Source organism: Mus pahari, chromosome 2 (genome assembly GCF_900095145.1).
Source record: "Mus pahari chromosome 2, PAHARI_EIJ_v1.1, whole genome shotgun sequence".
Classification (NCBI taxonomy): domain Eukaryota; kingdom Metazoa; phylum Chordata; class Mammalia; order Rodentia; family Muridae; genus Mus; species Mus pahari.
This window is the reverse complement of record NC_034591.1, coordinates 14,889,454-14,912,203: the sequence shown is the minus strand read 5'-3', so window position 1 is coordinate 14,912,203 and position 22,750 is coordinate 14,889,454. Positions and strand designations below refer to the sequence as shown.

The 22,750-nt window shown below is 38.7% G+C and overlaps 1 protein-coding gene across 9 annotated transcripts in view; it reads right to left on the bottom strand.

Moving 5' to 3' along the window:
- Magi2 (membrane associated guanylate kinase, WW and PDZ domain containing 2) overlaps window positions 1-22,750 on the bottom strand; it is a 1,405,204-nt gene that overhangs the window by 462,215 nt on the left and 920,239 nt on the right. For all 9 annotated transcript variants that reach the window (XM_021191616.2, XM_021191614.2, XM_021191615.2 and 6 more), the window contains one exon: window positions 11,721-11,800. In XM_021191616.2, the coding sequence (XP_021047275.1) occupies window positions 11,721-11,800 (80 nt within the window). The remainder of the gene's footprint in view (window positions 1-11,720; window positions 11,801-22,750) is intronic.

Below are 22,750 nucleotides of genomic sequence, written 5' to 3'. Positions count from 1 at the left end.
TTCGAGACAGGGTTTCTCTGTATAGTCCTGGCTGTCCTGGAACTCACTTTGTAGACCAGGCTGGCCTCGAACTCAGAAATCCACCTGCCTCTGCCTCCAGAGTGCTGGGATTAAAGGCGTGCGCCACCACGCCTAGCTGAATATATTTCTAATGGGAGAAAAATTAAAGGTTAAAATAAAAAATGAATCAGGAGCTTTTCTTGGAGCTCAGGCATGTTAATGGCAGAGCGGTCAGGAGACTGGATACCTACCATGGTGTGTGACCCCATGGGACCTCGACATTTAGAAGTAATTCTTAAGTAAAAGCAGCCTGTAGAATTGGGTTTCCTTTTAGCTCCTTGATTGACGTCTCTGAACGCTCTGGTTCACGTGGACTTATCTTTACTTTTCCTTATGTGGCAAATGATAGTGATTCCCTATAGCCCTGCTAAGTATTCATTGGTTTGGAGAGGGTAGTATGGTGTCTTCTCATTTATACTCTCTCTAAAGGTGACATTCATCAATGCCAAGATATGGGTAAATGGCATTGTCAAACTGATTGGATTTAAAATCACTATGGGAACACATTTCAGGCTAGTAAGGGAGTTTTCAAATAGGGTTAATTGGGTAGGGGAGATCCATCTTGAATGCAGGTGGCACTGACTTACAGCCTGGGGTCCTGGAAGGAAAAAGTGAGTCAGGTACCAGCATTCCGCTCTTGGCTTCCTGACTACAGATGTAAAGCGATCAACTATTTTTCCCCTCCCCCACCTGCCCTGTCTCTTCCAGACCACGATGGGCCATGATGGGCCAAAATAAACCTCAAACTGTGGGCCAAAATAAACCTCTCCATCTATGAACTGTTTTGGTCAGAGATATTGTCACAGCAACGAAAAAGATAACTACTATAAATATTTTTGTTTGTTTGCAGTTTTGCATGGCTAATGTTCGAGTCTGCTAGCTGAGTGGGTTTACACAGTTGAAGAAATAAACTTGCTTTGATTGCAGGTGGATAAATCAACAGAGAGGAATAAGAGTGTATAATGTTACATGCATGTGAGTATCAGAGAGACTTTCTGTAGCCTTGAAACATGGAACTGAACCAGGAGTAAATTATCCCCAAAAGGAAATTTAATTGAGTTAAGAAAATATAAAGAAGAAGGGAAAGGGGGAGGAAAAAATACTTAAAAATAAATAAGATAGTGAGGCATTTCTAAGTGGGAATACAGAAAACAAAGTGTCAGATTTAATGTTACATATCACATACTGTGGATGATGTAGGATTTACTGCCAGAAGAGAGATGAGAAGGCAGTAAGAGTGACATGTGACTTGATGGGAGTCCCTGGGATAATAACAGTAAGTTGACTTGAACACCCTCCCTAGTTTTGCTATCAAAACACCAATGTATATTTGCTCATTTTGGTTGAAAGGCAGTATTTTTAAGCTCAAGGACTTCTCCTAAGACCTCATGAAAAATCTACAACAACAACAACAACAACATCATCAACAACAACAACTACTAGTAGTTGTTATTGTCCTCCTCCTCCTTCTCCTTCTCCTCCTCCTCCTCTGCCTTCTCCTTCTTCTTCCTCTTCTTCTAAATAGCATGGATGGCTAAATGGTTGGCCTCAGTGAAATCCACAGACTTTGGGATTCTTGGTGCTGACCTCATATAGTCCTAGTGTTCCTTCTTTGCCCTAACTAGGTGAAAATGTTTCTTTTTTTTCTTTTTTTTTTTTTTTTTTTTTTTTTTTTATTACCAGCAGCTTTAGGAAGCATGGCTTTATGATGCTTGGCATTTAGGAAACTACAGTTCCATACATTGGAAGGGATACTAGATTATTGCATCTCAGCCACTGAAATTATACCCCACCCCCAACCGTAAGTAATTGTTAATATCCAAGGGTTTCACTTTGTATCGGTGACCTGGATCAGGGTCTGTCACTTTTGAAGAGCTTGCAGGTAACAATTTAGATCAGTGTTTAGCCTTTTTCTTTTACTTTCTGCATTACTGAGCAGATCTTACCACTGAGGGACACTTAATGGGATGCCTGGAAGTGTGATTGACAGAACCACATTTAGCTCTCAGGGAGTCATTCTAAAGTATTGTGGACTGCAGTGAATATTTGAGAAACAGTACAACAGATGCTTGTTCTTTTTAAAAATTTCATCAACTCGTAATCCAATTAAATACTTTAAATTCATTTACAGAGTTCTAAATTTATTCCATTGGTTTAATAATAAGTACTGGACATGAAATATTTGGATCCGTCTATTTACTGATATGACAGCTCGGAGGAGAAAACAATTAGAATATATAAAACAGCACTTTTATTTAAAATATAAAAAAACTATATACAAAATATTTAAGCAGTTTCTTTAAGATATACATTAATCTTTAATGTGTCTGGTTCAAACACCTTGTATGTGGATGACAACAGAGAATTGATAACTATCTTGAACTTAGATGTCTTGGACTCAGGTCTTGTCATTTTTGCTCAAAGATCAAGAGTCTTAACTCTGAACTACAGCATCACTGTGTGATCAATGTAAACTCAAAATTTTATTTACGTCACTGACTGTTGATATTTTCAAAGGAGAAAAATGGGTAAAAACACTTCCAAAGTTTAAAGTACTGTGTTATTTTTAAAAATAGCTTGCAATATGAACGATGTCCTTATGCCTTTTCCTATTTGATTAGATGTGGCTGACCTTTTCCCTGTTCTCTCCTGTCTTCCATTCTCTGCCTTCATTCTAGCTTAAACTTTCTCAGCCTTACTAAACATCCTTATATGTTTTTATCACTTCTGATTTCTATCCAACCTCCCTACTTAAATCAGTCCTCCCTCACAAATACACCCATGCTCGTTCAGCTTCTTATCCCCCAAGTTATCATTTGGTACAAAGAAACCTCTGAACATTTAGACATCTTAAGTCATAAAAATGGTGAAGACACAATTCTTCCTTTTCTTCCCCTTTAACTGCAATTAAAACCCTTGATGATTTAATAGTCAATCTTAAAAAATTCTGAAAGAAGCAGGCAGATTGGTTAGGGAAGTTAGGATTTAAGCAAGGACAACACCATCAGTCTCTAGGATTCTTTACCACTCTCATGTTTCAGACTATGAATCAAGGCAGTCTCAGCCCAAAGCAGACAACAGGATCATATCATTGAAGAAGGAAGAGAACAAATGAGAAGAACCCTGCTCCTTTTGGAAAAATATCCAGGACCAGGGAAGAGTACGAGGGGCCCGGGGGAAGCCTCAAACCAAATACTAACTATTTGCCAGGATGATACATTTTATATGTTACCCATGTCACTATCAATACTAAACAAGAAGACCGACCCATTCCTCATTGGCAATGGCAGGCTAAGGCACCTGGTGACATCAACACAGGATGAATAATTCCTATTCCATACCTGCCAGACTGCACAGGCAGAGAATAAAAATCATGTGAAACACTTGTCATCTCAAAGATCTCACATCCCCATTACAGATAGCCTGTGACCTACAGAGTTACCTTGCATCACCCTTTGACCCAAGGGGCACCAGGAGTCCGCTGTCCCATAAGCTCTCAAGTTAGGAATAAGCAAAATTTTATTGTAAGGGCTCAAAACAAAACAAAACAAAACAAAAAAACAAATTGCAGTTGGAACTTAAAAACATAAAACAGGCCAAAACTTACCTATGAAATTCAAACAAGGGCACTTCTGAAACAAAGATTTTACTTCAAATGCCCATTTTTAAAGTGTATAGAAAATGTCTAAGATAAACTTAAATACAACTCCTTATAGCAAGGATGAGAAAAGCCACAACTGGATGAGAAAATGGCAACTGACACTAATTAAATAAATGTTTGACCTGCGTGACAGTGACTTTACAGCAGATATGAAGAACTGACCAGGCATGGCAGATAATCATGTGGCAAGCACACTTACAAGTGCAACTATTAGGAAATTCAGATCCTCAAGATTCACATTAAAAAAGAAAATACCATGTAGAAATTTTGAAAGAAAAATAACATAAATTAAAATGCTATATAGACAGGTTAAAAATCACAGAATTAAAGGTATAGTTATATAATTCAGTCACCAAATTCAACAACATGGAAAAGATGCACCAATTTTTCTTGTATGACCACTTAGAAGAAACAGAGCAATTTCTATAAAATCACAATTCACCAAAGCTAAATAAAATGAAGTCCATGACCCCAATCCTTTCATCATGCTGAATTGAACTGAACTTTCAATTAAAAATTCCGGTGAGGAGAACATCCAGGTTAGGTCATCACCCTGGAGAATGCTTAAAGACTAATGGAAAGACAGGCTACACATTCTCTTACAGGAAGGAGATAGGGCGACATCACTAATCTTAGTTGTCACCTTGACACACTGTGAAGAGAAGACGGACCCTCAACTGAAGAGCTGCCTCAGTGAGCTTGGCCTGTAAGCATGACTGTAGGTCATTTTTCATTGCTAATTGATGGGGGCAGCTCACTTTGGGTGGTGCCATACCTGGGCAGGTGGGCGTGACCTACATAAGACAGCTAGCTGACCAGGAGACTGAGCAACAGGTAAGCAGGGTTCCTCTCTGCCCTGACTTCTCTTGATGAGGGACTGTAACAGGAAACAAACTTTCCCCACCAAGCTGCCTGTGGTCATAGCGTTTACCATAGTAACAGAAAAGAAACTACAACAGGGGGGTCAGAGTATCAATTCATATCAGGACCGGGGAAAAGCTAGGTTGTGGATTGATTGCCTTGCAAGTGCAAAACCTGGGCTCCAGGCCTTGTACTGCAAGGGAAAACAGAAAATGAAAGCTCACCACACCACATGTACACATTTTATGTGGTCGTATTGCTTAGATAAAAGGGTACAAAAAGCAAAAATATAGACTAATATTGCTCACAGACACCACATCCTTTATAAGCACATTAACAAAACACATAAACACACACAAAACACATGAAGTATTATACACCATAACTAAGTTAGGCTTAAAAATCGCTCCATATAAATATACTGTATGAATAGTTCACATTAGAAATAAAATTGTCTAAGTGAAAAATTTTGTAGGTGGAAATCAAATCATATGGAATCTAGCAAAAGTTTCTATAGCTTACACATGGCTTTGGTCAAATTATACAAAATCAATACAAAAAAATCAATTGCTTTTCTGTATGTAAAAAGTGCCTATTATCAAAACGAGATTAAAACACAAATCTATGTGCATCTCTTAAAAAGAGACAGCTTATGTATACACTGAAAACATATTCAATATGTTTTTTTCTGGAAAATTAAGAAAGCAGTGAAGGAAAAAATCAAGTAAGACACCAGCAATAAGAATTATCATGCCCATGAATTGGAACACATAATTAAAGACAGTATATTAATTCTCCCCATATTGATTTATAGATTCAATGCCATTCCTCTCAGAATACCAGTAAGATGTTGTGTAGTCATAGACAAAGATTCTAAAAATCATTTGGACAAATAGGGAACCTAGTAAATAAAGCAAGTTGATCAAGAGTAAAGTAGGAATTACTACTGTGTGTAGCTAAGGCTTGCAAGGTAGCTATGAAAGTTGAGAAACGATGGCATGGCTGAAAAGTGCATGGATCGGTGGGATGCAAAGACGTGTGGCACAGCACATGGAATCACTGGCGGGAAGCTAGCCTTCAATAGTGGTGCTCACTGGACATCCCCAGACACAGATGAAAGGAAGGACCACAGCCTCAGACACTGCACACAAACTAACTGAAATACAGCTCACTGCTTAGAAACCTGGCCAGTATTTACAAAACCCATGAGGGGACCTTAGGGGTCTGGGCCTAGCTAGCTCATAAAACGTGATATGAGATGGGCTAATGAAAACAGAAACATCTGTACAAGTTCCCGTGAAAAGGACAGAAGGACAAATTAGACATCTGTATAAGTTCCTGTGAAGAGGAAGAAAGGATAAATTACAAACCAGAACAAGGTGTTTACAGGGTGTTTACCCTGAAATAATTCATATCTAGGGTCAAGAATGCCCAAAAGCTACTAAAAAGAAATCAGTCAAAATGAGTAAGACCATGAATGAGATGGCATTTCACTGTTTATCGCTTACAGACAACAAGTAATTACAGGGAAAGATGCTTGATATCAGCTATCAGGAAAATTCTAACTAACGCGCCTGAGATGACTAAAATTAGGAAATACCCTTACCAGCAAATGATGGTAAAGAATTCTTTATACACTTCCAAGTTCTTAGCAAGTTGTTCAGAGTAAAAGTGTTTGATTATATTAAACATATTTGAGAAATTAGAATTACTAATTATCAAAAAGATTTAAATGAGGAAATAATCCAGACTTCTCATGCAAAGACAGACTAGGCAATCTAAAACCAGCATTTAAAAGAGGTATTTACAACTTTATTGGTGTCAATTTTATAAAACTCATTTAAGAAATGTCTTGAAACTGAGCAATATCTTAGGTCAAGTTTATTCTCTTGAAAATCATTATATCCAGAATGTACTATAAAACATGACTTTTTCTGAATTTACTATTTTTTTAAAGATAAAGTTCAAAGGACTAGTTAGTGTCGGCTGAAATGTAAGTTTATGGTGGCAGCAGTTAAAACTGATTTCCTTTTCTTTAGTAACATAAGTAAACTCGATCTTCAGATCCTAAATCCAGATATGAAGCCATCAAGTCAGTTGATGCAGATGTAATTATTATATTGTGAAAATTCAAGTCCTTTTTACAAAACAGAGAGGAGAACACCAATCTAATACTAACAGGCTGGAAGTAGCTAGTGGGAAAATTTTAGCCCGCATGGATCTGTTCACTTCCAACTCTCCAAGAACCTTAGAGAAGCCCAAAGCTGTTACTGTAGGTCAGGACTTCCCTCTACCCTCTTCATCCCTGTCCTTTAGGAGGCTCATTTGCTGAGTACTATCTAAGGGAACTGAACTGTCGGGGCAAGAGGCAACATCCTTCCTGTATATGAAGCCAAGTCCTTTTGGAAGAAAGAGAATTCTTCTCCTATAGATAGGTAAGAATCACCATGCTAGAGAATCAGTCCCTTGCCTGGGAGAGTTTGGAGCACATTTTCCTGGCTATACACAATGATAGGATTTCTTTTCCTGAACATAGAATCGGGTGATGTTCCTGAGCTGAGTCATATTTTAAATCTGACAGAACTATTCCAGCAGGCAACTTTTATTTTGTGCATATGCATGTGTTTATGTTTGTGCACATGCACATTTTTTGTGTGATTGTGTGTGTGCGTGTGTGTGTGTGTGTGCATGGGCAGGTGTATTTATGTGCAAAGATCTGCATATGTGTGTGTGCATGTGCACACACAAGAGGCCAGATGCTGACATGATATCTCAATCAGCTACCACCTCACTTTCCGAGACAGGCTCTTATCCTGAACCTGGAGCTCATCAGTTCAGTTTGATTGCCTGGCCAGTGAGTCCCGGGGATCTGTCTCCTCCTCCCCTGTCTGGGACTACAGGCAGCCATTGTTATGTTCAGGTTTTTTAAAATGTGCTTGATGAGGATCAAGTTCAGATGTTCATGTTTGTATAACAAACCCTTTACCATCTGACCTATCTTCCAGCATCTAACTGACTTTTCATAATCTCTCCCACTTGACGATTCTTGTGGGATTTGTCACAATAGGAACAGCGATCATTCAAAGTGTCTTGGGAGAAGCGCCATGCTGCTGACTCTGAGGGTGAAATGTGATGGTATTTTACACATAATTTAACCATTTTGCATCCAAAATATTCAATAGCTAGCTTTCCCCCCCTCTGGCTTTTTAAATACCACTATATTGTATTACTAACCACTACTCCTCCAAATTCTATTATTAGAATCCAGTAGTAGGTGGAAACCTCCTTTTCTGCCGTGTACACTGGTGCTAAAACTTCCAAGCTGCGCAGAGCCATGGCAGATTCACAGCGCACAATGACTTTGGTATTTTAAACCATACTGTGAGAAGGGAGTTGCTTTATGTTTAGTGGGTGCATTAGCTTCCAGACTAAAGGGGCCAAGTGATTGCTTTCCTGTAAACAGAAAAAAGAAACCATTTCTTTCATATATGTTCAAGTCAGATCATCCTTTATTCCCTTGAAGGAGATACCATGAAGGGTATGGGTACTCACACAAGGAAGAAATATGTTATTGGCCTTTTTATCTTTGTAAGCATCATTTAAGTCAGTTGAGAGCCCCTCCCATTTTTTATTCTCTTAGCTTCCGATTATCACGGTCAAGAAATTGAGCAACTATATTAAGAGATGTGAAGATGTACATATTAATAGATCCTTAGAAAACACCCATACACACATAAAACATTAAACTTAGAGAGTTTGTGAACCTGTAATGGTGCCATATACCCATAATGCCAGCACTGAGAAAAATGAGACAGGAGGATTGTGAGGCTGACGCCTGTCTGGATTGGGCTGTGTAGTAAGGACCTTTCTCTCCCCCTCAAAACCTGGTTTTAAAATAGCTGCGTCCAAGTTTCTCCTTCGAGGTAGGTTTTTGACCTACATGAAAATCTGGGTTCGATGCTGAAAGAGGTCAGAGAACAACCTAACCTTTGACATTGCAGCATGATAGGGTTTCCTAGAAAGTTCATGTTTAAAATGTATTCTATCAGGTCAAGATATGTGCGCGCACACGCACGCGCGCGCGCACACACACACACACACGTACACACACACACACACTCCCCTCATTAAAGTCCTCATACTATGTCTGAGTAGGTTTCCCCTTTGTGCTTGTTCATAGCTCTCCTTGGCCACATGTGGCTCGTCGGCTGTAGGTTGGATAGAATGTTTAAAATTCTGTGTAGTAGGGAAACCTGGTGAGATACGGGAAGCTTTTTAACTCCTCATATTGACCTGGCAATCTTACAAATCTGAGTTTAGACCTGATTTGTGAGGAGAGGCCTTGATGGAGGTGAGGGAAATGAGCGAATTGCATGGGAATCCTGAGAGATTGCCATGATGAGACAGAGAATACAGACAGCTGGTTCCAAGACCTCCAAGAATTATTCCCCAACCTTTCTTAAAGATGAACAACTGCAGAGCCTACACACACACACACACACACACACACACACACACACACACACCAAGCTCAAATTCCTGAAAATTGAAAACAAACCAACGAACAATGACACAACTAGCCTAGACTCCCGAGCAGTCCTAAAGTCTTGAGAAGAGCATGCTTAGAAATATCAGTGTTCAAGACGTGCCAAGAGAGAAGGCCCTACATAAGACAGACGAAAATTTATGCTAGGTATTGAATCCAGCCCAACTTTAACTTTGTACACTCTCAGAGTGAAGTTTGAACATTTTAAATAGTTAAGAAAAAAAGTGAGATTACTTTGTTCCATGAAAACATTCAGAAGCTACACTTCTGGGTCTATAATTAAGAATTTGCTGGCACAGACTCGTGACCGCCACACACTCCTTTCTCTATTGTAGCAGAATGAGTCGGTGCAAAGAGACTGAAGTGCCCTTTGAAGCCTAGAATACACTACCTGGTCCCTTTCAGACAGTCTTTGCCAAGCTGCATTAGGATGTTAGCTGAAAACTCGGGCATACAACTGCCCAGAGAATGAGGACAAATCAGGGACTGACCACATCTCACCAGAAATCAATCCAACTTCAGACTGGCTCCATCCTGGACTGGATCATGGTAACTGACAGTGAGTTTCTCTGCCTCGCAGAGGAATAGAACATCTATCTCATCTGCAGTAGGAGAGCACCATGTGGAAGTCCTACAGTTTGTACATACACATTTCACACACATTGCAGAATTCAGAAAATGACTACACCAACCTCTTGTGTCTGAGCTGAAATGAATGCCCAGCTGTCTTAACCAGCAGCCTCAAAGCGAACCCTCAATGCTCTAACAATCAGTAGTAATTTGTTATTTAAAGAAAGGAAAACAACAACAAAAAAAAGCAGTATTGCCCCAAAGCACTTTTCTTGGCAAGAAAACATAAATTACATATCCAGAATAGTAGTGATCCCATGAAATAAATGTGAGTTTGTAATGCCCAGAGTCCTAGGAATATATGTAATGTCTATGAATGATTTTGTAGCAAGTAAAAACAGCAGTAACCTGCCTAGCACTAAGACACCCTGACCATATGTTCTTTAAACTTTATTTTTCAAGGACATACGGTTTTAGGGCACTGGCATTGCAACTGAGCATCTACTGTCTAGAGAACCCAGATAAATACAGATGTGTAAAGAATTAACAGTGGAATGCTATAAAATGCAAGATGTTGTTTTTACTCATCTCCCAGGACACAGAGGTTTGATCTTAGTAATTTATTTTGAATGAAAAGAGCAACTCAAAGGAGCCAGACAGCTGAGAAGAGCAGTAGTCACAAATAGAAAAATTGTTAGATTCACTTTAATTAGAACATACTAAGGTTATATAGCTGTGACCTAAGTAAATTGCAACTTTCACATATAGCCCATGAGGTCATTTTAATTTACAGTCTATCACAGTTTGCAATACATGTCTCAGTGTTGTCAATGCAATGTAACCTAGTTGTACTTAAAAAAAAAATCACTTCATATAATGACACTATAGGCTGTATCCATATACAGTTGTACTCTAAAACAGAGTAATAAATGTAAGTATAAAAGGAAAGCTAAATATAGATTTGATTACCATTGGTTATATATACATTTATCTGATGATACAGTTGAATTTTTAAATTTTAAATTTAACTTGGCAGTATATTTATCCTGATTTTATAGTAGGAACCCACAATATTATTTCAGGAAATTAGAGTTATTGTTAAAAAAACAAACAAAGAGCTTTGAGAATTAGAGGGTTTTTTTTTTTCTGTACTTAAAGCAAACTTTAAAAAAAGTTTAAATATTCTCCATTACTCTTATCCACTTTATGTGTCCATCAGTGATATATGCTTCCATACGGGGCTCCAAATTTTGATTAAAAAGGCTATGAATGTGGTCAAATAATAAATCATTAGATGAGTATAAGTATGAGTAAGTGATAAGAACATTTTACATTATAATTTTAGAAATTACAAGGATCCTCAATTACAGACCACATCTATGTAATTTACTAATTTAAAAACGGCTTGAATTCATCTGGTACCCTAAATTATTTTTAAAAATTCTTTTCATACATGCAAACAGTCCATTTTTTAAGCAAGCATCTACAATTCTTCTAGGACCTGGAAAGTGGCAGGGACCATCTAGGACACTCATTCAATTATTTGTTTTATTTAACTGCCTGTTTATAGAATGCAACCTTTTTTTACAATACCCATTCCTTACTAACTGGCAGGATGTTGTTGCCTTTGACGGGGACACCAAATATTATTTACAGTTTTGCAATATTGATTTTCTATGGATCATAGCTGCTCTAGCTGAAAGACCAGAATCCTCAGAGAAACACATTGCAAACAAAAGTCCTTAGTAGGTGGGGAAAGCCAGGGCCAGAAGTCAAATAGAACCCATAGAGATGACAAAGGGGATATTCGGCAGAACCTCCTGGGGGTGGGGGGGAGGAAACGGTAAAGCACATGGCTCCGCTGAAATGCCGGAGTTCACGCTCTCCTATCTGAGCAGTAAATACTACATTTGGAAATGGTTTCAGCCAGTCCGCTGCCTTTTTTACAGAAGAACCTCTTTTAAGAATCGCAAACATCCCCAAAGTGCACGGCTGCAAAATGATCAAAACTTAATAACCTACCATTTTCTTTGCACTCCTCTGGAGGTTTAGCCTTTTTCGCAAGTCGCGGATCCAGCCATGATGTTGTCTTTGTGTTATGGCTGAAAAGAAAAGAGATCACTCTGAAAAGACACATACTAAAAGGAATCAAGTTTATTCCTTGAGAAAAAAAAAAAAAAAAAAAAGCCGGGTTAGTCCAACAAAATTGCAATCGATACACTTAATTTGCTTACTGGTTCTAAGTAGCCCTGAAGGAGGTGTAAGAGTAATTGTGCAAGGCAGCTGTAAATTTGGCAACCTCAGCTCCCTGTCCTCAAAGCAGCTATTTTTATTAAAATCAACTAGAATGTTGCCAAGTTAACCTCATTGAAAATGCAGAACTCATCCAGAGCGAAAGGAATTTATTACAAACCCAGGATTCTCCAGTTGGGAGAGCACAGCCCTTACACTCCCGACAGTTTCCTGCCTTTTGCAGAAGCGGCATTTTCATCTTAAATCTGCCCTTTTCATAAACAATTGTCTTTGTTAACCACAGAGCTGGCAGGGGCTGTACAAAAGTGATGCAAATTACAGCATGTTCCTGGGAGTCCTACATTTTCTCCAAATGTGATTAATAGCAATTTTATTTACTCACATTAAGCTATCTCACTCCTAAATACTTCTATCCTAGCCAGGAAAGGAGTAGATAAAAAGGTTTGCATTCTAATGTTTTGGGAATGGAATTTCTAGGAAAGCAAAGAAAAAAAAATCTTGTTTAGAAGGAGAAAAATATTTCCTGTACTAACTTCAGAAATCTAGAAGTAAAAGAGATAGATGTTCTCAGAAATTTCTTACTGGGGTCCTGACATCACTTGTGTTAGGATCACCTGGTAGACTTTTTAGCAATGCATTCTGGGTCTTTGCAGAACTACCAGTACTGGCTTTTGCTGGGCATATGAAATACAATTTGTGGGAGGCAGCCAGTTGCTACAAATTCTCTGTCATTGACAAGCAACTCAGGTGGTACTTCTGCATTATATTTCAGGACTACTCAATGTCTCAACTGGTGGTTAGAACTGAACAGTTGATTCTGTACAGTTGTAACATGGGGGCTCATGAACCAATGGACAAATAACAAGGAATTTAGTATCTGTTAAGTCTTTAAGAAGAGAACAGGCAAAGCCAGAGGTCCTGGGAAGTATGAGATCTACACAAGAAACAATCAAAAGAGCAATGAAAGTGGACAGCCCACAGTGGACCTAATAGATACACTGGGATCCAGACATACACTGTGTATAATTTTCTTTCCAGCTATAGCAGAGTCTCAGCTATCAGCCAGACAATCCGAGGTACTGGAAGTGAAGATCAGAAACATTTCCTCCAGAGTACAGTCATTAACAGAATCTCGAGACTGTTTTCTACTTCACAAAGGAGATCTCAAGCCAGCACAAAGGGAGGCTATAGCCGAGATGGACTTCGGAAAGTCAGCTCATGCGTCCAAGTATTCTTCAAGCAGCATTTTCTAGATGAGCTTTGTTCATCTGCTTCTAAGGAGGGGATCTCTGTTCTGAGACCGATGACCTGCTTTGCTTTCTATGGCTATGCGAGTACTATGACCCAAAGCAACTTCAGAGAAGGACAGGTTGTTTGGTTTACATTTCTGTCACAGTCTGTAGTCCAGGGAAGCCAGGGCAGGAGCTTCAGCAGAGATCACAGAGAACGCTGCTGACTAGCTTGTTCTTGATGGTTCTCTCAGTCTACTTTCTTATACACTCAGGACTACCTGTCTAGACTTTGAATTGCTCTGAGCTCCCTAGGCCCTCATGTCAATCATTAATCAAGAAAATGCTCACAGGTATGTAATTCCACAGGGCATTCTGATTGAAGTAACCCTTCGCAACCCCCAGTTGAAGTTGTTCCCCTTTCCCAGTGACTGTAGTTTTGTCAAGGTGACAAAACAAAAGGTAAAAAAAAAAAAAAAAAGACCATAACAAAAATCCTCAACGCTAACCAGCACAGACATTAAGATCTGTGAGTTAAGAAGTTCAGATGCTGAGCAAATCCCCTTTTCCTTTAGTGGTTCCTGTGAGGCAAGGAGAAAACCCTACCTGTAATGTCCCTCAGCTGTGTGAGCAGTCAGCAGCAGAGGGACTGGATGGGACGCTAAGGTTTAATCAGGTAATGTCTGTGAAGTCGACCAATAAATGAATCATCTAGCAACTAAGCCAGCTTTCACCCGTCCCTCAACTCGACCTCTGTAAATCTGGTGTTGTCACATTATCAAGTTTCAAGAGGGTTGAAATGATTGTGGCCATGTTCACCTGGTCCTTGTCAGCTATCAACATAACCCATCACTTTCCACTTAACCGAGGTGAGTATTCTGAATGTGGGGATCAGAAAACAGGCACTAGGTATGTTAGTGTTTTATGACAGAGCAGGTACCTCAGTGAGAAGTTCACAGGTGTGTGCGGGTGTGTGTGCTAGAGCGCACATGTGCCTGTGCCTGGGTGTGTGTTCAGTGGGTGCGGTTTACATGTTTATCAATGTCCATTTTGTATCAGGTAGGGGAATACATCAGGAGATAGGCAAGAGGCAGAAATGTTCCCCCTTTTCATCCACACTAGGCTTTTCTAAATTTTTTATCTCTTTTGGAGAAAAGTAATTTCCAAGTTCTTTAGACATACCCATAAAAGCAAATATATCTATGGATAAATATTAAGGGGCCATTAGTATGCCACCACAGGAATCAAATTACCATTTCTATACCACACTAGCGTAGGTCTCAAACACTGGCTAATTTAGGAAAGAGCTGTGAGCTCCCAGCTTTGCTGAGTTTATATAAGGCATTTCATTACAGAATGGATTTTTAGGTTGAACTAGCGTTAGCAGTGTGTCACTTTAATACATTTTGACAGATTGAGTCTCTTATAGTTAACAGTATTTTTAGCTGTTCTTCAGAAATGATTCTGAAAGAAATGTGGGTAGTAGTTACCTCCAGTAATTGTCTTAAACATCACATGAAGACACAGCACAGTATTTTTCAATAGTGGCGCTCAGCAGCCTTGTAATTTGCATGCTCCTCCAAGATGCCTTACAAAGGGGATATTTTTAATGCCTTTGGGAGACAACACACTAAATAGCTTTTCCACTTCCCTCAAATTATGTATTTTAAACCTTAATAATTCCATTTGAGGATAGGATTTAATGTTGGGCAGGAAACCACACAAAATGGAATCGTTGAGAGTCCCCCCTACCCCCGAGTCTGGATGCTATCTCTTCTTAAATTCAAGGAAGGAATTTCTTTTCATTTTGCTAGCTAGGGCAGAGTCAGGTGCTTGGCATCAATTTTCTGTATCTATCCAAGATGTGTGTCACCAAAAATGACATTAAAAGGAAATGCTGGTGCAGTATAATCTTATACTGTGCTTTTCACCATTCGGCTTATTTATACTGTGCTTTAATGGAGATGGACCTATTTAGGTTCCATTTACACAGAGACTGTTCTTATTCTAGTGGGTAAATGGTACATACATTTCCAGGAGCTTTGAATCATAATAATGTCTCAATTTACATGTTTCTATAGATGAAGCTAAATGTTCATGAAAAGAATCAATAGCTATTCAAGTTTAGTTGATGTCATATTTAATAACCTTGATGAAAGTCTAAAATGCATGGCTTGTCCTATCTACCCAAAAACCTAATGTTAAACTACACACTAAGTAGTATAATAAACTGTAGAGGACTTTAATAAGCCAGAACTGGAGTGTCATTCAAGTGCAAAATTCTAGTTTAAATTCATATCCAGATACCTTGGAGGATATGCACAGATTGACCTACAAGTGGATCAGGAGTGCCCATACATGTTGTGAGCTTAACCTTTGCCAAGTTGGCAAAGGATCAAGTTAAATAATAACATCTCATCTTCTCAGGTAAAACGTGCTTCGTGTCAATGGGAGAAGCTACTTATAGCATAGCAGTCATGCTGAGGCAAAGCTGCAGAGCCTGCCTCTCACTTCTGATTGGTTCCTTGTGGCTGAAAATCGTCATGCATCCACTTTACAGATGCAGAAGCAGAGGCTGAGAAGCCCTGGGTAACGTGTCCAAGGTTACGTAATCCACACGTGGAGTTGAAAGGACTGGAGTAAACCCAGAGCCAAGCATCCCACACTCATGTGGCTGACTATCTGAAAGAAGACGTGTTCTGTTTCCCAGTCTGTTTTTCACAGGTACATGTTTCTCTCCTCTACCAGTGGTTATCAGGGATCTAGTCCCATCTCCCGACAGCCATTTAAAAGGAACTTTTCATATGACTTGCAGGCTGTAATCACTAAGTCCACTGAATGTGCTGACTGCCTTGTGCTCAGCAGGCAATGCCATATTAAACTGCATGTGCACAGAGAACACTCAGGGTGAGCAGGCGCCGATAATGCCACTAGAAAAGTGTTCTTCCTGAGGTCAACTTAAAGTCCCGGTTCAAGACGCTGGCAAATTACATTTCAATCCTTCACATCTGACTTCTTCCCTCTAAAATAAATTTTTCTAAAGAAGTCATATTTGTGTAATTTGCATATGAATAGTAGGTCTCGGGATTTAAAGTCATGACTATACTAAAATAATGATTGGCGATATAGCTCAGTGATAAAGTGTTTGTGGAGTTGGCATAAGACCTTAGGTTCAAGTCCATATAATGTCAAAAAAATTTTTAAGTTAATCAGAAAATACTACGAACAGGTACTCACTGGAGCAGAACTTAATAATTTTTCTAAAGTTTATGTTGTGCTTCCTTTGCCATTCCATATTTCTCATTCTTCTTGTTTTCCCCTCTGTCCAGATTCAAACCCCATTCTTAGGAGCAACTCACGTCAAACTCATCTTAAAGGCATGATTTTCTTCCCTTCTCTTTCTGTTCGATTTCTTTCCCCTTTACTCTGACTTTTTCATACATTGTCAGCTGGGCCGAAACAAGGTTTCTTGTATTCTATGAATTCTTGGATGGATTTCTTTTACAATTTAAATTTGATGAGCGCTACTAATTCAATGTTTCTTCCCATTCTCTGTAAGTCAACAGGTTGAGTCAGGAAATTTGAAATGTGTGCGGACATTCAGGTTTAAAAAGCAGACATTGCGTAGTTTCAGAATAAAAGTAATACAGATTGTTAACTATATTTTACTAAAATCTAGAGTTATTTAAATGCATATGAATTTATTCCTATCTCATTGCAAAAACAAAACAAAACAAATCAAGATTATCTCCTTTTCCAAAGACTTCTCTTCTTTCTCTATTTTCATTCAAAAAGAAACCATTAGAGGCTCAATAGGTATAATTGGTTGGATATATATTACTTCTAATTAACTTTGGATATTTTTTGCCTCATGATATGATTTATTAAAAGACTTATTTTAAGAGTATGTGAATTCATATAACATTTCTTTTCGTGCATGTAACAAGCATTTTCAAAAAGAAATTTTATTATAACTATTGTTTACCCTATTAGAGATATAAATTCTGTAAGATTTTTGCCTAAAATACTTATTTCTTGTCTGAAGTTTAAGCATGAATCTTGTGCATATACAGAAAACCATGTAAAAATATGAAGTGTATCTATTACTTTTATAAAACATATAAAAAGTAAATTCAAGTCAAGCTTTGTGCCTGAAAGTAACATGCCATGCCTAGAAGAGAAAGTGTTTTTCTGATGTTGCCAAGTTAAGAAAAAATGGCTTCTATTTCTTCACAATAAATTCTCAGAGTATTTTATCTTCTGTGGGAAGCTTTTTTTTTTTTTTTTTTTTTTTTTTTTGCTTGATACGGTTTTTTTTTTTTTTGGGAAATGTTTTTTTTTTTTTTTTTTTTTTTGCTGGACATGATTAATGATGATTTACTTAAATGTAACAAGATACAGAAATAGCAAAAAAGGAAACACAGTATGTGTGTGTGTGTGTTTACAGCTTAAAAACAATTTCACCTCTTACATAGATTTGAAAACCAGCTGCAATGCTAGCATTTTCCACATGTGCTTCCAGTATCAAAGCCCTTCATTGAAAAATGCATTGCTTAAGGCGCCATAGTGTCCGCACCACTCTTGAAGATGGAAGGCATCAACAAGTTCCTGTTGCCTCTTTGTGAAGATGGTAGGAAACAACAGGTTCTTGTTGCCTCTTTGTTTTTTTTACCAAACCAATAGCAGTCAGTCTTGTATCACTAACTAAACTGACTCCCAAACAAAGAAAATATCTAATGGGATTCCCAAAGCATGTCAATTGAGATTAACACCATGACCACTCTTCTCTATGGAACATTTTGCCTCTGGGAGAGGGTATTTCCGGTTAAGAAACGTACTGAACAAAAAGCATGTGTAATATAAAAGTTCACTCTGACTATGTTTGTTTACATATTAGAAATAGTATGGGATAATGGAAACAGCTCTGTAGGGTGACAACTATGGAACTTTGAGATTGATACTTTATTCAAGGCTGCCTCAGGATCTTGTCTATAAAACAAGGATGGATCAAGGCCTTTATAAAGTAGCTATGTGCTGCTATATGCACACTAGACAGCACAGTAGATCCTTGAACAAGGCCCCTGAAGACAAACTACACAGCATGCAAACATGAACCTTGTTAGTTTTGTCGACTAGTGTAGGTGTAAAATCATTCTTGATGCACAGCATGTATGTAGTAAATATTTGTTAAATAAACAGAAGAAAGGATACTGGCTCTATCATTTCTCGGTTCCACAGCATCTTGGCAAGCAGCTATTGATTTATGTAAGCCTCACATTCATAATGTGAGGATTAAATGAACAGAGTGTGAATGTTTAACATATTAGCTATTTTTGTTAAGGTAATTTAAACACAGCCTGAAAAAACAGGCATTCAATATAGGATAAATCATTCAAAATTTTATTTGCATATTTCTCATTTGAATTTATAATGAGTACGCTGCCTATTATAAATGATAATATATTAATAAAGATAATGCTGAGTCATGGAAACTACCAACCTTTATAGTCATCAAAATTGTCAGATATAAGTCATTATTACTGTTAAAAGTATGTTAGGGGGAAATATAATCCCTCATAATTTAAAATGATTTTGCTAAAAATTATCTTAAGATAGTCCCTTCTCCCCACTAACATGTCATTGTAAATGATAAAAAACAAAACAAAACAAAAACAAAACAAAATAAAAAACTCCATTTATCACTTACCTAAAGAAGTAGCATTGAAAATTAGGAATCATTGTACTTCAAGACCCAGCTATACCACTCCTGGTCCTATACCCCAAGGATGTTCCTCCCTACCTCAATGATACTTGCTCAGATATGTTCATTGCAACTTTATTCATAGTAGCCAGAAACTGGAAACAACGTAGATGTCTCTAAACTTAATAATGGATAAAGAAAATGGGGTATATCTACACAATGGAGTATTACTCCATTTCATGTCCAAACAATGACATGAAATTTGCAGGCAAATGGATGGAAGTAGAAAAGATCACCCTGAGTGAGGTAACCCAGACTCAGGAAGACAAACATGGTATGCAATCACTATAAGTGGATATTAGCTGTAAAGTAAAGGATAATATACAGACCCAGAACGTAACAAGGAAAGCTTAAGTGAGGACTCGTGGATCTCCCTGTGAAGGGGACATAGCATAGATTTTTCAGGTGGACTGGGAACAGATGGGGTGGGAACAATGGAGGGAGAAAGTACTGGAGAGACCACTGGAATTGAGGGGCATCTGGAGGGGATGTAGAAACCTAGTGCAGTGGAAATGCCCTGGTATCTAAGAGAGTGACCCTAGTGAAGTCTCCTTGTAATGGAGAATATAAAGCCTGAAGGAGCTTTCTCCTGTAACCAGGCAAGTCTCCTAGCAGTGTGCCACACCTGACATAGCCTGGGGGCCCAGGAAGCAGAAGCTGGTCAACCCAGAGACCCAGGAAAGAAGAAAAAAGCCAAACCAAACCAAACCAACCAACCAACCAACCAAAAAACAATCAATGAAATGATTTCTAATTATATCTTCCTATACTAAAAGCTGAATGAGTAGCCCAAGCCCAGTTGTCGTTGTAGAGCTATCATCCAGCAACCGTTGGGAACAGATGCAGAGACCCACAGCCGAACAGTAGACGAAGCCATGAGAACCTCTCTGAAGAGGGGGAGGAAGGATTGTAGGATCCAGAATAGTCAAGGACACCAGGAGAACACAGCCACACAGAACCAACTAAGTAGGGCTCACAGAGACTGAAGTGAGAAATGGAGCTTACAAGGGTCTGAGCTAGGTCCTCTGCATATATGCTCAGTTGTGCAGCTCAGGGCTCTTGTGGGACTCCCAATAGTGGGATGTCTCTGATTCTTTGCCTTCATCTGGGGCTCTTTTTCTCCTACTGGGTGCCTCATCCAGCCTTGCAGTGGGGGCTTGTGCCTGCCTAGTCTTTATTATATCTCCTTGTGCCATATTCAGTGGATGTTTCTGGGTGGCCTGCTGTTTTTGTTTGTTTTGAAGTGGAGTTGAGTGGATCTGGGGGACAACAGAAGTAGAGGAGAGACTGGGAGGAATGGAGGGAGGGAAACCGCAGTTAAGTGTAATGTTTGAGAGAAGAAGGAAAGGAAAAAATAGTTTTACCTCATCTTAAAGAAGTAGCCAAACAATGTGGGAAACAGAAATGACTCAGTAATTCGACAGTGTGAGAACAACAAAACTTATCTTTTAACTACAAAACTTCTAAAGAACTTCATCTTTCCAGATTAAGAGATGGTTCAGCAGTTAAGAGACCTCCTTGCTCTTCTAGAGGACCTGAGTTTAGCTACCAGCATCCATGGTCAGTAGTTTCCAACTGCCTGTAACTCCAGCCCCAGGAATCTAATGCCCTATTTTAGCCTTCTTTAGCTGTGCACAGACACACACACATTCACACACACAGAGACACACAGACACACACATATACACACACTTAAATAAAATTTAAAAATTTAAAAATAAACTAAAGAACTGAATTTTATATGCCACTCTGTGATACCAAGCAAAACCTGTAAATATTTTCAAACATTATTGCACAGAAGACAAATAGAATTATTTGTCACCTTAATGAAAACTACAATGCTTGTATTCATGTTTAATTGTAATATTTATGAATGTTTCAGAGTAGAGTTCTGTTTAAAAAAATAAATTTGCATATGTTAATTTGAAATACATCTTGCTTATTTTCGGTTTTATAATGATCACTATTTTCACAGGAGGCAGACTTTCTGTAAAATTTGATGGCTTAAAATCCCTCCCTGCAGGGAGCTATCTATTGGTGAGAATGACAGGCAGGGAACACGCTACTGGCACTGATCAACAGGACCCAGGAAAGGCTGGGACAACTGAGGAAGGCTCTTCCATTCATCTCCGTTTCCTCCTTACTTTTTACCCCCTTTTTTTCATTGCTCCTTTTTTTTCTTTTAAAATACTTGAATATTTATCTAATGTATTTGGGTGACACCTCCATTTGCATTTTAAATCAACTATTTTAAATTAGAAAGTAAAATTTGTATTTCTGACAATTACTCAGAGATTTGAAGGATTTTTAAAATCCATGTGAGAAAAAAAAGTTATACATAATGCCCATGCTAATTAGCCGTCAGAGTTGCGCATGCATTTGCACCTGTCCTTTTTTGTTTCCCTTCCTGTTACTGTGACTTTGCCCCAGGATTCCTCTGGGAAGCATCATAGCTCAGTACTGAAGGTTCTCACTGCCCACCACCTCCTGCTGATCAGTCTCTTTTTCTAATGCACCTGTTTCCTGAGTGTTTGTAGAGTATAGAATTATTCACAAATTCCTTGTGATAGCAACAGCAAAGGTACTTGCAACATGAAGATATTGGGTGGAAATGCTGATTTTTGTCAAATGTGGTTGAGAAGGGAAAGGGCAGTGCAGAGTGGGGAGTGAAGGTAAATTGGAAGCTGTGGACATGGAAGACCAGAGAACACACAGATCCTGCCTCGGCTCCGGTACCTCCCTGTGGTACTTGAGCTCATCACGTGAAGTGGATTCACAATTACCATTACAGATGAGGGGATGAAGCAGGAGAAGATCAGCTTGAACAGTGGGTGGGGCTGCCACCATTCAGCAGCACCCACATCACCTCCTGCACCATGCTCAAGGTGCACTCTGCGTATCCTCATTTTCCTTACATCCTAGATATGTCCACCTCGGTGTCACTTCTCTGGCCACAATTGAAATGAATTGTTTACGTCATTCTGTCTTAATATCCCATGGAAACCTATCTCTGTTCCCAATATATTTCTGATCAATTCTTCCTTTCAGCCTCAACGGGAAAGATTGAAAGACAAAACAACTCAAAGGAGAAAAATAAATGAAAATGTCAATTCCTTGATTACCTTTTAAACAAGCTAGTGATCTAGCAAAATGAAAAATAAGGAACTATTTTCAAGAATTTTGTAGTAGACTACCTCTAAATTACCCAGAGATGAGGATCTTTGTAAGGATAAATACTATACCAGGACCACTCTATGTATATGAGAGTAAATTCTGTTACCTTGCCTCCTTTTAAGCTCTGGTGGTTTGAATGAGAATGGCTCCACTGGCTCACGTTTTAATGCTTGATCCCCAGTTGGTGGGGGCTGTTTGGGAAGGATTAGGAAGTCTGTCTTGGCTGGAGATGTGTCACAGTGGGTAGGCTTTTTGAAGTTTCAAAAGTCCAGCCATTTCTAGTTAATTATCTCTCTCAGTCTGCTTTCTAGCTTGTGGATCAAACTGAAAGCTCTCAACTTTTGCTCCAGAGCCATTTCCAGTTAGCTCTGGGACTCACTGCCTTCTCCACATATAAGTCTCAGCTAGTACTCTAGAACTATGCCTGCTCACTGCCATGTTTCCTACCATGAGGGTCATGGTCCAAACTGTAAGTAAGCCACCAATGACGACTTTCTTTTTATAGGTTGCCTTGGCAATGGAATATCTTCACTGCAATAGAAAAATTAGACAACCTCTTAGGTCTTGTCTAAGCTTATCCTTTACTGAACATTATCATAAAATTCAAGCATTGTTTACTGTTTTTGACAATTTGC